Source organism: Eriocheir sinensis, chromosome 12 (genome assembly GCF_024679095.1).
Source record: "Eriocheir sinensis breed Jianghai 21 chromosome 12, ASM2467909v1, whole genome shotgun sequence".
Taxonomy (NCBI): Eukaryota; Metazoa; Arthropoda; class Malacostraca; order Decapoda; family Varunidae; genus Eriocheir; species Eriocheir sinensis.
Window position 1 is genome coordinate 22,427,769 of NC_066520.1, and position 17,246 is coordinate 22,445,014.

Here is a 17,246-nt window from a genome sequence, read left to right on the forward strand (position 1 = left end):
CCTTCCTACTTTTCCTTATCTATTCTACGTTCGCTAACTCTATATGTGTGCGCGTGTGTGTTTATGTATGTATATATGTCGAAGAATGATGACTTGTTAAACTGACCCTTTCATAACGTCTTCGGATTACGTTATATGCCTTTCAGTAACACTACAACGCAATCCCTTTACCTATCATGCTCATAATTAAGACATACAGGTGTAACTACCCATTAAAACACCTTGGAATACGAACTAATTAAAAGATGTCAATTACCTGAGCATCATTTACACTGATTGTCTTTAACACCGCCATTGCATTTAGGGAAACAGTGTATAAACGTAAGATTCGATCACACACAAAGCTACACGAGGCCTTAGTGCTCAACTCCTTCACATTAGCTGATCAAAACAATCTATGGACCCGTAAAAAAGGCATAATCTATACACGTAAATTTCAGGAGCACACACTAAGCTACGCGAGGCCCCGGTGCTCAACTCCGTCACATTAGCTGATCAAAACAATCTATGGACCCGTAAAAAAGGCATTATCTATACACGTAAATTTCAGGAGCACACACTAAGCTACGCGAGACCCCGGTGCTCATCTCCGTCACATTAGCTGATGAAACACAATCTATGGACCCGTTAAAAAGCCGTAATCCGGAATCCACGTGAAAGCTTACTTGCTCTTAACGAAAAAAGAGTATTGTGTTGGTATAAATGTGCGCCGCCACTCTCATGGATTACCTTTCGTCATTACGATAAATGATGGCGCGGCGGTGACAAATAGATCATAAGCATAAGCCCATTCCTCTACGGTAAAGCTGAGGTTGTGGAAAGGACGTGATGATGATGCTGATGATGATGGTTATGAGGGAGCAAGCGGCTGGTACACATTCTCTCATCATCGTTATTCTTTTGTTTTGTTTTTTCTCATCGTATTGTTGCATTAGTTACATTAAAGGCGGTAATGCATTGTTTTTTTCTTCTTCTTCTTGAGTATTATGAACCCACGGCTTTCTCTCTCTCTCTCTCTCTCTCTCTCTCTCTCTCTCTCTCTCTCTCTCTCTCTCTCTCTCTCTCTCTCTCTCTCTCTCTCTCTCTCTCTCTCTCTCTCTCTCTCTCTCTCTCTCTCTCTCTCTCTCTCTCTCTCTCTCTCTCTCTCTCTCTCTCTCTCTCTCTCTCATTCTGTCTCTGTCTCTTTCTTTGTCTCTGTCTCCCTGTCTCTCTCTCCCTCTCTCTTCAATGCTCTGATGGTAATAGCTCTAATGTACTTTTTTCTGATGCTCTAAAAATCTCTAATGCTCACAGATTTACATAACAGTTAACTTCAAGCCGTTTATCAATCTCAGACTCTAATTAGACTAAGTTGGTGGAAAAATATGCATACGTACTTAGTTTTGAGGTCACCAGCAGCATCAGCACTTTATAGTCAAGGCCTCAAGTGACTCATTAAAACGCTATTACTAACTACGAGGCGTTACAGATCGGACATGCTTACAGATCTGTGTTATAATACAAAGCTTCTTCAATATACACACTAACAGGAAAGTGTGTTTATTCCTCTCTCTAGAATGAAGAACTTTTATCTGCCTGACACACCTTAGAACACAATTATAGATCTACGTTAAAACACAAAGCTCTCTTAACACACACACACACACACACACACACACACACACACACACACACACACACACACACACACGCACATCTAAACACAGTGTATCTATATCCTCGCCCAAATATACACAGCATCTACCTACCTGCCAGCCTGACACACATTCTCCCCGCCCTTCAAAAACCCTCAACGAAAAACACGCGTTGAAATATAACAGCGTAACAGGTCGCCAATACATAGCACGCAAGCAAGTTGGGAGCGGAAGCGTCGCACCAAAACAGTTTCAGGGGACGGAATGTGGAAGCGCTGGCCTGGGCTTGGCTGGTTGGCTGGGCGTGTGAGCTTCAACTGGGTCTGTCAATCACTGAGTCAGTTCACATGGAGGGTAGAGAACGAGAGGGAAAGAGAAAGAGACAGAGAAAGAGAGGGAGAGACAGGGCACGTGGGTCTTGTATCACTTTATGAATTACGGAAAGTTTGCGTTCTCGCGCTCACACAGACATCGCCGAATTTCCCGGGGCGTGTCAGGAGCAGGTCTGTGATGGTTTTATTAACTTAGGGTGACGTCCTGATGGAATTTCTCTCGTCTCTCTTTGTATACGTGTGTCATCTGCTCGTGTTGTTCTTTCTGTCGCTGTCCCTGTCTGTTTGTTGGTCTCGTTGAGTGTTTGACAGCCACTCTGTGTATGTCTTCGCTGTTTTTCTGTTTGTGTGTCTGTGTTTTTGTCTGTCTCTCTATTTGTCTGTCTGTCTGTTTGCTTGTGTTTGTGTGTCGGGGTGGAGTGAGGTCCCTTTTCCTTACTATTCTAAAATGTTCCTTCTAGTTATTTATTTCTTCCCCATTCCTATCCTTTTATGAATACAACTTTTTATGTTTTGTCGCTTCAAACATATATATTATCCTATTCGTTCTTTATCAAACTCTCTAACTCTTCCTCCTTTCATCGTAACCTTTTCATTTCTCTTTCTAAATATATTACACTCCCTCATCTTTGTTACATTGTCCTTTTACAAACCATCTTCTGTAATTCGTTAATCCTTCATTATACATGTTTATCATTTAAGGTCTTTTATCATCGCATTTCCTTTTTCAACGTTTTCCTTCACCGTACATTGTAACTCGCCTTCTCAGTCCCATCCTCTGTAATTCGTTGATTCCTCATTATACATGTCTATTATTACGTTTTTTTATCACTGCCTTTTCTTTTCGCACGTTTTCCTTCATCGCATTTCGCAGCCCGTCGTCTCCGTCCATCTGCTCGGCGGGGCTCACAAAATGGTGTCACGATCCGCTTGGCCGTGAGTGATGGTCTAAATATTTCAATTACGAGGGCAAACTTTTTTTCCCAGCGTCGAGTTACGGTTTCAAAACACGCCCCCAAGTGTTACTCATCCGGGAGCTACAGATTTCAAGCCGGAATATTTAAATGGAAAAGTTCTACATATATTTCAGTTACTGCATATATTTTTATTTCCACTGACACACCGAGAGAGAGAGAGTGGCTGGCTGGCTGGGTGTCGGGGAGGGAGCGAGGGATGTCAGACGCGTTTCAGAAGTTCGTTTGCAAATAATTTTACTGTCCCCTTCACGCTATTTATATATCCTCATTGCCATCTATATCACATTTTCTAGACGTGACGGGGTATGCTAACGTACCTATCTTCTATAATCAGTCTTTTTGTTATTTTTACCTGCTGCCTGTTGCGCCCGTAGGCTTTCTTTGGGGGACTCATGGTCGACCCCATCCCGTAGTGGCGCAGGTGAATTTATTTATAGGGGCTGCCGTGGTATATGACTCTTGCTCTTATTCGTATAGCTGTATTACTTTACCTATCATTATTGTTGTTTTACTGTTCCACTGGTCTATTTATATTTCCTCATCGTCACCTTCATCTTCATTTTCTAGGCGTGACAGTGTGAAAACCTATCTTCATGTAGTGACTCTTATTCATTATTCGCTGTACTACTTTCACTATCACCATCATTATTGTTTTACTGTCCCACTACACTATCTATGTTCTCTCATCGTCGTCATCACCATCATTTTTTAGGCCTGACAGTGTGGAAACCTATCTTCCTTAGTGACTCTTTATTCAGTACTCGCTGTATTACTTTTAAGCTATCATCATCATAATGCGTCCTAGGTTTATTTCTTTACGTGTCCATCGTCATCCTCGCCTATCATTTTTAATTCGCAGTTTGATTATACTCGCATATCCTCATTATACTGGATTATCCTCGTTCATTCTTTCCTTAATTTTATCGCTGTATCATTATAACCGACATCATAATTTTTTTTTCACGAGAGGGTTATTATTATTTTTCAGTCCTCTTTATCGTTCACGTGACTGCATTTTTGTTTATCTGTTATTTCGTTTCTTATTCTTAACGTCGCTTTATCATAACCATCAACATCACCATCATCTCTGCATCTTCGGTACATTTATCAGCATCCTTTCTATCACCATCATAATGTTTTCATCCACGAGAAGTTTATTTTTTTAGTCCTCTTCAACTTGACGTGATTGCATTTTGGTCTTTATTACTTCGTTTCTTATTTTTAACGTCGCTATATCATAACCATCAACATCAACATCATCTCTGCATCTTCGTTACATTTCTCAGCATCATTTCTATCACCATCATAATGTTTTCATGCACGAGAAGTTTATTTTTTCAGTCCTCTTCATCCAAGGTGTTTTGATGGGTAGTTACACCTGTATGTCCTAATTATGAGCATGATAGGTAAAGGGATCGCGTTGTATATAGTGTTACTGAAAAGCATATAACGTTATCCGAAGACGTTATTAAGGAGTCAGTTTAACAGGTCCTCTGCATCTTCGGTATATTCATCAGCGTCATCTCAATCACCGTCTCTTATTCTAAACGGGACATCTTATAATTATTTTTCTATCCTCATTTTGCGTTGCTTCTTAATCTCGCGGCTGTGTTACTGTTACCACCACCATCATCGCACGTAATGAACCAAGCGTTTTATAGCTTTTATAGTCCATCCTCATTACCTCGTTTCTTATACTTGCTGCTTTACCATAAACCTCTCTTCCTTCTCCTCCTCTTACTCCTTCCAGCAAACGAGAGAAGAGAGAGGAGAGAGGGATAGCGGTTATCAGTTGCGGCCCGACCTTGTACTATCTACCTAACCTGACCTAACCTTTCTTATACTTTGCTGCATTACCATAAACCTCCTCGTCTTTCTCCTCCTCCTCCTCCTACCAGCAAGCGAAAGAGAGAGAGGAGAGAGGGAAAGTGGTCATTACTTGAGGCCCGACCTTGTACTATCTACCGAACCTAACCTAACTTTTCTTATACTTGCTGCATAACCACAAACCTCCTTCTCCTCTAACTCCTTCCTGCTTGCGAGAAAAAGAGAGAGGCAGAGGGAGAGGTAGAGAGGGACAGTGACCATCAGTTATGACCCAACCTTGAATTCCTACCAACCTAACCTAACCTAACCTAACCTTTCTGATACTGGCTGCATTACCATAAACATCCTCCTCCTCCTTCCAGCAAGCGAGAGAGGAGAGTTACAGACCATCAATTGCAGGCCGACCTCTTGCCTACCTGCCTAACCAGTGGCCTTGGGAACCAGACTCACGCCACACACAAAGCCTTGAAATGAAAGAAACACGAACGAGCATAAGACCAAGAAAAAGCCGCAGCGCTAACTCTCACTCAGCCCAGACGCGTTTAATAAGCATGGAAAGAAATGTCACAGTGAGAGAAGGTTGTTTGAACGCCTTACACTCCCTGGCCAGCTTGACAATGAGAGACTAGTGTGTGTGTGTGTGTGTGTGTGTGTGTGTGTGTGTGTGTGTGTGTGTGTGTGTGTGTGTGTGTTTATCTTGGTCTTGGTCTTGGATGGGGTTCTCCTAAGACGTTGTTGATTACGGAGTGGTCTTTGAATAGGCTCTCTCGCTCACAATAGCTAAATAAAAGAGGAATAAACAGATGCATAACGAAACAATGGGGAAAATGCTTGAGGTTAACATCAAAGAGGCTACGTAGAGACACTGAGAGATGACACAGCGGTTCAAGAAAAAGAAAACAAGAAGAAAACAAAGAAGAAGAAAACAATTAGATAACAAAGAACATCAAGAAAACGAAGAACAAGAAAACGAAAAGAAAACAAAAGTGAGTAAGAAAAGAATAAAAAAAACCAATGAAAAACTAAGAGAAAACAAAGCAAAAGTACGTCTATGTTATCGTATTTCGCAACTAGACTAGACAGAGAGTGCGAGGCGTTATGATACAAGGGTTTAAGACATAAGCCATCGTAGAGCGGCGCTGAGACTAAAAGGCACAAAAATACATATGTCCTTGACTGAGAAAAATCACAATGCTATTTCTCTTTCTCTCTCTAATCCCCCCCCCCCCCCACACACACACACACACACACACACACACACACACACACACACACACACACACACACACACACACGTATTCCACAACAGCTAAACAGAGAAGCGGAACAGAGTGAAACTTTTAAAAATATTCCGTCGTCCCTCACAACACGTCCTTAAAATTATACAGTCCTGAATTTAGTGTTATTTCGGCCGTTATTTACCCGTACGGAGGATTCTAGGAAGGACGGGATAAATAAATAACACCGGATTTTCAAATACATATATAACTTTACACTATGATAACCTTTTAGCGCTGTTTGTTGAGTCACGCGCCAGGTCCGTCTCTATCCTTCTTTTCTGATGCTGGAGAAGAATCGCCTCAAGAGGATTCAGTTCTAAGCGCGACTGAGGAACCTAATTGGAGCCTGCTAGTGAAGTGTTCCAAGTCCATTGTACTTCTTGAATCTCTAAAGAAACAAAGGAAGATCGTTTTCTTAGGCAATTCTGGAACCTGTTAGTGAAGTGTTTCCAGCCCAATGTACTTCGTGAATCTCATAAGAAACAAATGAAAGACGCTTACTTTGGCAACTCTGGAACCTGTTAGTGAAGTATTGCCAGCCCAACGTACTTCGTGAATCCCTAGAAAACAGATGAAGGCTGCTTTTTTAGGCAATTCTGTATAAACCAACAAGAAGGTGAGGCTATCTCATCTCACGGCCTTCGATTCCATCACAAGGTCTCTAACAAGAAGGGTTCCACGCACACGGACTTCTCGGGTTGAACTTACAGTGTGCTTAATAGAACACCCACATGCTAAGGTCTCTCTGAACGTTCTCTTGCTTCTTTTCACACTCGGGTCTGATGTTGTCAAGCCTCATAAAACAGCCAAACTGTTTTCCTTGTGGACTTGACTCCTCCACAAATACATTTCTATAGCGTCCAGACTTGCCTCCCCTTGTATATCAGTTTTTGCTTGTCCTGCGTTAATGCACCGTTATGGCGGCCTCAAGTATCGGGAAAGCATAAAGGGTATTCGAGACAACGCCATGTGGGTCAGCTGGCTCGTTGGTGCTTCAAGTGCCTTCGTCTCCACCATCACTGTCGGCGCCACGCCGCCCGAGTGTTCTCTTGTTATGAACACTTTTCAAGGGACGCCGTGACGAAGTATAAATAAATAAATGGTTAAATATATGAAACAATTAAATAAAATACCACGGCCTAGATAATGTGTGTGTGTGTGTGTGTGTGTGTGTGTGTGTGTGTGTGTGTGTGTGTGTGTTAGTGCCCACGCGGTATGCCTGTGTCCGGCTCATAAGCGGATACAGTAATGAATTAAACAGAAAGCTGTGGTGCTTTTTATTACAGAAAATGAGTGAATATTTCAAATCATACTAAGCTTAGCGTTCAATAAATTGTAGCCACGTTACTTGTTACTCCCGGGAAAGGTTACGATAAACTTTATGCGTTTTGTTGCAAATACCCGCTTATTTCGTCATTACCAGGCAACTTCCGAGCCCGGGGAGTGAGGCGCTCCCTCCTGGGTGGAGCGGAGGGCCGGCGCGGCACACACGGCCTTGCTACAAGAGCTGCGAGGCGGAACACATTTAGAGGGAAAATGTGGACCAAGGACTCCCTCGCTAAACGAAACAAGAAAACTAAAGTACTCCCACTCCTCTAGAAATTAAGTTAATTTAGTTGCTGAAGTGTCGACGCTCTCCTCCTGAAAGTTTAGGTGAGAAAAGAGCAGGAAAGGATGTGTGGACGGCGGCGGAGGGGAGGGAGGGGCCGGCGCGGCGTGGCGTGGGACCTTGTGCTGGCGTGGGAATGTGTCACGTCTCGGTCTCCCATTAGAGCTTGTGTTATAATCTAATTTTCTCAATAATGTAAAAGTTTTCATGCTTTTTTGTGTACGCCAAGTGAATGACCCGAGTTTTATGTTGTTGTCCATGTTAGCTGATTACCGACTCGTGGAAGAATGATAATCTAACGAGAGAAAAACATTATGGAAACGCGGAGCTTGACAATTCTCGGTGATCAAGGGAGGAACGCCATTCGAACACTCGTTTCTCCGCTGTTGAAACATTGTATACATTTTCCTTTTGAATATGTATGTAAGGCAGAGAGTCAGGGTCATATTTTTAAACATTTCTGCGCCCAAGAACACGTAATTTACTAGTCTTTTGTGGGAGTTTAGGGCATTTCCACGGGTACTTTTATGGCCCTGGTGGTAGTCTGAGCCTTCTTCTGTACCGTGAACCTAGAAGAACACTCATTAAAACTCGATTTACCTCCTTTTTGGTCTCTGGAAATAGTTGGTGTGAGGGATGAAAGCATCTGACAATACCAACCTTAGTCCCTTCACGAGAGTTTTACATGTAAGTGAAAGCTTTCACTACCTACCTACTTAACCTAACCCAACTTAACCTAACCTAACCTTTCTTATACTTGCTGCATTTCCATAAACCTCTTCCTCTTTCACCTCTAACTCTTTCCAGCTTGCAAGAAAGAGAGACAGAGGGAGAGAGGGACAGGAAGACCGAGGTTAATAATAGTAAAAACAAAAGAAATAGAGTTGCAGTTTATATTATGTTTACTATCTCGAGTATCTTCCTATCTTCACCTACATACCTACATACACACCTTTTAGTTCCGGCCCCCCGCGCCTCACTGTTGCCCGCCGGTTAGTATGTCTCCTAAACACCGCCGCTAAATCCTGCGCTGTGTCATTGCCTGCCGCTTGGATTAGAGCGCTCGATGCTGAGATTAATTACGTAGCTTATTCATACGAAGATACGGGCGCGGCGTTGGATGGGATTGCTCCACCGCCATCACCACCACCACCACCACCACCCCTACCATCCCCACCATCATAATTACCACCACAACCACCATACCCCCTAAAACTATTACCATTTCCTACTACCACCACTACTACTGTTCTTGTCCTTCACCACCATCCCGTCACCACCCGGGACTTCCCCCCCCCCACCATCACCATTACTAACACAACCACCCCAAACCCGTATCACTGTTCCTACCCCTTACTGCCACCATCACCACCACCATTCCTATCCTCAACTCCACTCATCACCACCACCGCCACCACCACCCGGGACTTCACCCAAACAACCACCCCAAGCTCTATTTTCATTACGATCATCACCCATCACCACCACCATTACAGTCCCTCACCGCCGTCACCACCACCACCACTACCACCACCCCGGTCCTCACACCCCTTACCACCATTACCAGCACAATCACCATCACCTCCACTCCTATCATCATTACCACCTCCTAACACCACCACTATTCCTGTCCCTCACCTTCCCTCACCACCACCATCACCACCCCTTATCCTTATCACCATCACCATCCCCTACCACTATTACCACCACCACTATCCATATCCCTCACCTCCCCATCACCACCAATACTTGTCCCCCCCTCCCTCACCACCACCACCACTACCACCATCACGTTCGCTTTCCCCCTCAGCATAAAACACATTCACTCCTCGCGGGCTTTGTGCTATCACTCATTAAGGAAAGGCCGTTGCTATAATGTGAATGCGTTTTAATATGCGTGTATTTTACGGCTGTCACATAATTTTTACGTTATTGAGAGACTTGTCGATAAGCGAGTGCAGGTAAAAGTGTCCACGCGCCGTGATATAGAAGGTGTTTTAAATATCGCCTTCCTGATAGCGGCACTTTACAATCTAGAGTGGAAAAAGGTGTAAAGAGATACGTGTAGGGTGAGGCCATAGGTTTTAATTTAGGTTACAACTCCCCTGTAATATTTCCGTGTGTATATGTGTTACCATTTTAAATATCGCCTCCCTGATAGCGGCACTTTAGTATCAGGAGGAAAAAAAGGGTGAGGAGAGATACGTGTAGGGTAATGCAATGGGTTTTAATTTAGGTTACAACTCCTTAACAGTTTTTCCGTGTTGATATGGTATGAGTGTCTTACCATATGACATTAGGAGAGGTATTTGACTGAATGGATGTGACGTAAATGGCTTCAAGCATTCGTGTAGGGTAATGCGATAGATTTTAATGTAGGTACAACTCACTCTGAATCTCTCCGTGTTTATATGGTATGACAGTGTTACCAGTTGACACCAGGAAAGGTAATTGACTGAAGTGATAATATAACAAAACGCGATTCAATTTTCCAGTAATTATTCGTTTTTTTCAACTCTGGGTGTGAACATTATCAAACAGACGCAGAAGCCATGCAGTCCTCGCTTATAGAGGGTAACTTAATGAAACTCAATCACATCAACTAACTGATCGTAAAGTGATAAAAAGCGGCATAAAGAGAAAAGAGAAATGTGAAAACTGTGAAGCTATAATAGATGCACAGCCTGTCTAGACCCTGCATGGACGGCGGGAGGGGGAAGGAGGGTGTGAAGGGGCGCATCCCAACCCAACCCACACCACACCACCCTCGACGCGTCCCTGTCTGCTTGTCTGCCTGCCGTCCTCTCTCACCCTCCTTGAAATGCAGGCCGAGCTATGTCAAAACTCTTTCCCGTGAAACACTTGGACTCCTGGTGAAGTAAACACGCATGTAACAATGGTGGAGCTGCCTTTGTGATGTTGTTGCTTTTCCTAGACTTCTCGGGGTAGCATTGCGATTCTTTATAGTATCATGCGAATAGGGAAGTCTTGCAATGTCGATGGATTAGATGTTGAATGTCTCGGTTTTATCTCTCTCCCAGCGTCCTAAGAAGAGCTCAGGGGATGTTTAGTTAGGTATCAGTCATTCCCTCGATTCTTTATCTTAAACGTAAAGAAAAGGTTGGTAATGTCGATGAATTAGATGCTGAAAGTCTCTCTCTGTAATGTCTCTTTCCCGACGTCTTACGAATAGCTCAGAGGGAGTTTAGTTTCATATCACTCATTCTCTCGATTCTTTACCTTATCATACGTAAAGAAAAGGTTGATAATGTCAATGAATTAGAAGTTGAAAGTCTCTCTGTTAGGTCTCTTTCCCGACGTCTTACGAATAGCTCAGAGGATGTTTAGTTATGTATCACTCATTGTCTCGATTCTTTATATTATCAAGACAAAGGAAAAGGCTTGCAATGTCGATGGATTAGAAGCTGCACCCCGTATTCTTAACCGTCTCGGCACCTCAGTTCACCTGTTTGAAAAGCCTCTCGGGGAAGTTGCTGGGATATCCATGGACTGTTCTGTGATGCTGGTGATAGTTGTACCCGACTTCTGCAACCTGAACGGGGAAAGCACTCATGAGAACCCGGTTAATCTTCTCTGTGGCCCTGGGAAAGAGTCGTAATGGGAGCTCGATACGTATAAGAATCTGGACCTGAATGTCTCGATTAGATCTCTTTCCCGACATCCTTGGAATATCTCAAAACTGAAGTATCTCCCTGTACCTTTTTTTCCGGGGGAGGTTTACCTTAGACTCTCCTTCTCTTTAACGCTAACGACTCTCTTGAAATACAGAAGTAGTTCGTTGGGGACGAGATACGGCGGTCTGCATGATAACAAGTGCCTTAGAACGGGCTCCGGGGAAAATTTTGTTTCATCTTCCATCACAACTCCTTTACTCTGTGCAGCAACGGAAGGTGGCGGGGCTGGCGGCAAGAACACGTGGTTTCCGTGCTTTAGAGGCCAACATTTCCTTAGAGAGCGGCAGTAAACACGGCGAGTAGTTTAAGTATACGTCCTTTTATCGCGGAATTTTTACTCGTGATGGTGTTGTGCCCTGTTTTGTTTGCTCTGTTTTCTATCGCCATGTTCGTGATTTATGGACAAACTTATTTATTTTTTATTTTTTTACATAGCGCAGTTTTGAGATTTCGGCAATAACCATATTCTATTAGTTATGATTTTTGGTTCCCTTATCAAACTTTTCATGACAGTTAATTAAAAAAAAGTGAAAAAAACACAATATCATTCCATTTTTTAATTATACGTGTAGCTGAAAGTACACACACACACACACACACACACACACACACACACACACACACACACACAGACGCAGTATATGGAGTGATCTTTCTTTTGTTTTAGACTTCGCTAGAATTGTCACAAGTTGTTATTCTGTGTCTGAATGTGTGTGTGTGTGTGTGTGTGTGTGTGTGTGTGTGTGTGTGTGTGTGTGTGTGTGTGTGTGTGTTATGTCTTTTATGTCCTTATTTATATGTTTGCCACTAAGTACACAATATGGTCTCTCTCTCTCTCCTTTTACCACTCTTTATATTTGTATAAGCATTTCCATACAAACGACATACATATAACTTACTACAATCCCTTTCGCATTCTTTTTCAGACGTATATTAGTACCTTGACTCTCGGATCCTGGCAAACACTCTAACTCGGCCTCGAAATACGAAAGGATCACAGTGGAGCCATATGGAGGTTCAGAATCCCTTGTGAAGCTGCATAAGGTCTTGAACACCACGCCGTAACCACCGTCTCGTAACCTTCACCAACACAACACTTGACGGACCCACGCATTCAAGATCACTCCTACTCGGCCCTTCTTTCTTGCCTACCTGGATGACCCACCGAATGGCACTCCCCGTCTACTATAAGAACGTCCTTAGCAGCTTTGTGACTGCAGTGGAAAGAGTCAAAGATGCTCTGTCGTTTACTCCTTAGCCATCGTCACTCTGCGCATTGAAGTTCTGAATCGGAAAAAAGAAGAGGAACTGAGAGCACTGCAGAACGTGTTTAGATGGTATTTGAATCGATAGGAAAGGTTAGAAGACTTTTGTTTCCCTTCAGCCTGGTTTTTTCATCCCTTGAGACATATACATTGAGTCACAGAGCCGCTGAGTGAGATTCTAATGCAATCTTCAGCACGCATGTAGTTCCAGATTCGGTATTCATTTCCCTACGCACGGATACATATTGAAAATGGTGTTTTAAATTGAAGAATCATCCCCGCTAACGCTCTTCTAATACTGCTGTCTCTTCCTCTCCGCCTTTTCCAACACTTCCTCTGGGGGCGGCTCACAGCGGACCAAAAGAACTAAATTGAAAATTAAATCTCTCTCTACGCTCCCCTCTCATTTCCATTACTTTCCCATTGAGGGCCCGGCGATCCATTTTACAGCGAGAGAAATACAAGCAAACATTCGCCCCCAAAAGCTACTACGTTTAGCCTTTCCACTTTACGGCACTTTCTTGCACGCCCCAGCAAAGTCAAGCGAAAAGAACAACACACGAAAAGCCAGCCAGAAGAGCAATCCCAGTCCCTCTCCTCACTCTCCTCTGTCCTGCTCGACCTTCACCACGAGTCCGGGTCCACAGATCGCGTTGCAGAGCCGTATATAAAACTTAATTTGAAATACGTAATGTAGCCGCCAGCCGGAACCTAGCGCACCCTGGGAAGTGATCTCTGTAACTCGATCCGCTCTGTCGACACAACACAACAAGCATAGACGAAACATGGGCGGCGGGGAGTGGGAGGAGGAGGAGGAGGAGGAGGAGGAGGAAGAGGAGGAGGAAAAAGAGGAGGAGAAGGACGAAAGAAACTTGCTTGGGAGGCTGGTAACGAGAAGCCAGCAACAGGAGGAGGAGGAGGAGGAGGAGGAGGAGGAAGAGGAGGAAGAAGAGGAGGGGGATAAAAAGGTGTGTGTGTGTTCGCGTGGGTATCGAAAGGGAAGGCTGAGAGGGAGAAGGGACGTTGAAGTGAGGAGAAGGGACGTTGATATGAGAAGAAGGGACGTTGAAATGAGGGAAAAGGATGTTGAAGTGACGAGAAGCGACGTTGAAATGAGAAGAAGGGACATTGAAGTGACAAGAAGGGACGTTGAAATGAGGAAAAAGGACGTTGAAGTGACGAGAAGCGACGTTGAAATGAGAAGAAGGGACATTGAAGTGACAAGAAGGGACGCTGAAATGAGGAGAAAGGACGTTGAACTGAGAAGGGACGTTGAAATGAAGAGAAGGGACGTCGAGATGAGACTCTGTGGCGTGGAGGTGTGGTACTGTAGCGGACAAGACAGTTTTAGTGAATGTGGAAGACTCCCAAACCGTGTCACACCACCACCACAACCACCACCACCAACAGCCATCCTTCTGAGACTCGAATCATCAACACCACTAGCATCACCATCACCAACACCACCCACATCACCAGAGGAGCTACTACAAAACAGGCTAGCACTACCACCGTCCACCACTGACACCACCACGAGACTCCCACACCCACACCATCCCCACCACAACCACGACCACTCCCAACAGCCCAGCTTGCCCTCAACACCGTCCCTTCGCTACACCAGGCTGGGTAATGGGCGGGTGGGCGTGTGTGTGTGGGTGTTGGTGGTGCTGGCGGTGTGGGCGGCGTGGACTAGAGAGTGTCACGCTGATCAGTACTCACCACAAGAAGAGTTACCTGCCGCCGCCTACACCGCCACCTCCAGCGCTCTCTGTCCGCCAGCGAAAGACTCCACTGAAAAAAGTAAGTCGTGTTAGTTAGTTAGATTCCTTTTTGTTTTAACTGGATTTCATGTTAACAGAAACCTCATTTATCGCCAAGAAATCAATAATCTTATACTCATTTCAGTAATACTAAGACTTCATTAGGTAAGGTTGTGTCCCATGCAAAATCTATTTATAGGAACTTAAAAGATTTTAGTAGTAATAAGTGTATGCTCTTTGTGACCTCAGTTCTAAGTGTTTTGTCTCTTTTACTTGCATTTCTTCTCACTTCAGAATCTTGGGGTCTTTAATTCTGAGCTCTGTTTCGTTAATATTCAGACAGTTACACTTTTAATTTCAAGCACATTGTTCCATTAATATAAAACTCTTCCTGTCGCTAAATCTCATCTCTCCGCCTCTGTGAATTCTCCAGGCATTTTACCATTTAATTTTTCGCTCTTTGTGTCTGTGATTTAAGTTGTTTTTTCATTACTAGCACATCAGGTATTTGCTTCTTTAATTATAAGCTCTTTGTGTCTTTTATTCCAAGCTTCCATCATGTACACTTATTGTCTTTATTCCTTTATTTCTAAGTTCATTGTGTCTTTATTTCCAAGCCTCCTTCATTTATACTTATTGTTTTTATTACTTTATTTCTATGTTCTTTGTGTCTATTATTCCAAGCTTTCATCATTTACACTTAGTCTTTATTCCTTTATTTCTAAGTTCTTTACGTCTTTATTTCCAAGCTTTCATAATTTACACTTCTTTCCTTTATTCTGTTATTTCTAAGCTCTTTAATTCCAAGCTTTTCTTATCACTAGCAATTCAGGTCTTTGTTCATTTATCTTTAAGCTCTTTGTGTCATTAATGTTAAGTTTTCATCATTCGTTATTGTGGTCTTTGTTCATTTAAATATTAACTCTATATGCAATCCAGTTTCTACAGCCTTTTCTCTCTCATAATGAGCTCAACAAAACACTAAGAGCTTCTATCTATCCACTCATCCATCCACGTAGACTCCAACACAATATCATCCTATCCACCTATCCATCCACGCAGACTCTAACACAACAACATCCCATCCACCTATCCATCCACGCAGACTCTAACACAACAACATCCCATCCACCCATCCATTTATGTAGACTCTAACACAATAACATCCTATCAACCCATCCATCCACTTAAGCTCCTACACTGCAACAACCACCCTCCGACATCCCATTCATTCACGACTCTCAGAAGGAGTTAAATTCTCTGTTCACCTTCCTTAATAGAATTCTTGGGAGTTATTAAGTTTATGCCTCTATATAACAGCGGGCCTTCGTTTCCTCCATGAATACGTTAAGTCTCACATTTAATTAAGGCCCGCGCTGGAAGTCATACTTATTACTATGCATACTTTTAGAAGAGAGAGGCGAGAACATGGGAAGCTGTTTTTTATGTTGCTAATTTATCTTGGTCGAGCGAGCTGCTGTGTGCGAGGAGGTGGAGGAGGTGGAGGAGGTTGTGGAGGGGGAGGAGGAGGAGGAGTAAGGTGATAAGAAAATATGAAATGAGAGAGAGAGAGAGAGAGAGAGAGAGAGAGAGAGAGAGAGAGAGAGAGAGAGAGAGAGAGAGAGAGAGAGAGAGAGAGAGAGAGAGAGAGAGAGAGAGAGAGAGAGAGAGAGAGAGAGAGAGAGAGAGAGAGAGAGAGAGAGAGAGAGAGAGAGAGAGAGAGAATGCTGATATCACCCTCCTCCTACACACACACACACACACACACACACACACACACACACACACACACACGCACCACCCACCCCCACACACGAAGCATCACCTACCCATAACTCATCTCAACATCATTCCCATTACTTACTCACTCTTCCGTTATCACTTATTATTACCCAGAGCCTAAACTTACATATCCTAACACCAGCTCACCGTTCGCCTCTATATCATACCTCTTAATACCCATCTATCGCCCTCTCTCCTGCTCTCTATGTTGTACCTTCAATTATTTAACTTTATGGGCATCGATCCTAAACCTAAATCTACATATACTAACACCAAGTCACCGTTCGCCTCTGTATCTCACCTCCTAATGCTCATCTACAACCCTTTCGCTCCTTTCAATGTTGTATCTTCCTCTATCATCTAATTCTATGGTTCTCTCTCCTGCTCTTCCGTCCCCTATACTTCCTAATACCCGTCTACCAACCTCTTGCCTTCCTTCAGTATCGCATCTTCTTCTATTACCTTATTCTATGGTCATCTCTATCCCCTTTCCGTATCTCTAGTCTGCAGCAGCATGGACCTGAGGAACAAGGTGGAGGCGCTGCTCAGACTGTGTCACTGCACCGTCATCGAGGGCTACCTACACTTCGTCCTGCAGGATAAGGTAAGGGAGTGTGCAGGGGAGGGCCGGGGAAGGTGAAGTTGGGGGAATACGTGATGGAGATGAGCACCGAGGCTACGCGCTTGAGGGACGGGGATAAGGGCATAGGAGTTGATTTTTATGCACAATACGACTTGATATGTAGACTTTTAACTTTCTTTACCCTTAAAAATAAAGAGCTATAAAATTTAATGCTGCCAAAATGAAGAATATTTATCAATCTAGACTTTCGGGAATAGTTGATGTATTTACCCGCTTTTAGTAATCTTTTTAGAGAAGTTATTTTTTCCCCTTGCTACCAGTACTTATTGAAGAGGGGCAAACAGACAGGGGATCATTCTGTCTCTGTTTCTGTTCCTGTGTCTGTCTGTCTGTCATGTCTCTCTTTCTCTGTCTATGTATATGTCTCTGTTTCTGTCTGTCTGTCTCTCTATCTCTCTATATTTATCTATCTATCTATCTATATAAATATTTGATCTTC

At 43.4% G+C, this 17,246-nt stretch overlaps 1 protein-coding gene and 1 long non-coding RNA gene across 6 annotated transcripts in view; one reads left to right on the forward strand and one right to left on the reverse strand.

Annotated features, from left to right (window-relative positions):
- LOC126997645 (uncharacterized) overlaps positions 1-17,246 on the reverse strand; it is a 155,018-nt gene that overhangs the window by 57,907 nt on the left and 79,865 nt on the right. For all 5 annotated transcript variants that reach the window (XR_007752234.1, XR_007752235.1, XR_007752233.1 and 2 more), the window contains exon 4: positions 14,342-14,413. This is a non-coding gene — a long non-coding RNA (uncharacterized LOC126997645). The remainder of the gene's footprint in view (positions 1-14,341; positions 14,414-17,246) is intronic.
- The window catches only part of LOC126997641 (insulin-like peptide receptor), a 56,007-nt gene continuing 52,229 nt past the window's right edge, over positions 13,469-17,246 (forward strand). Inside the window, exons 1-2 of the mRNA XM_050858856.1 lie at positions 13,469-14,422; positions 16,668-16,768. Of these exons, the coding sequence (XP_050714813.1) occupies positions 13,669-14,422; positions 16,668-16,768 (855 nt within the window). The 5' untranslated portion in view covers positions 13,469-13,668. The remainder of the gene's footprint in view (positions 14,423-16,667; positions 16,769-17,246) is intronic.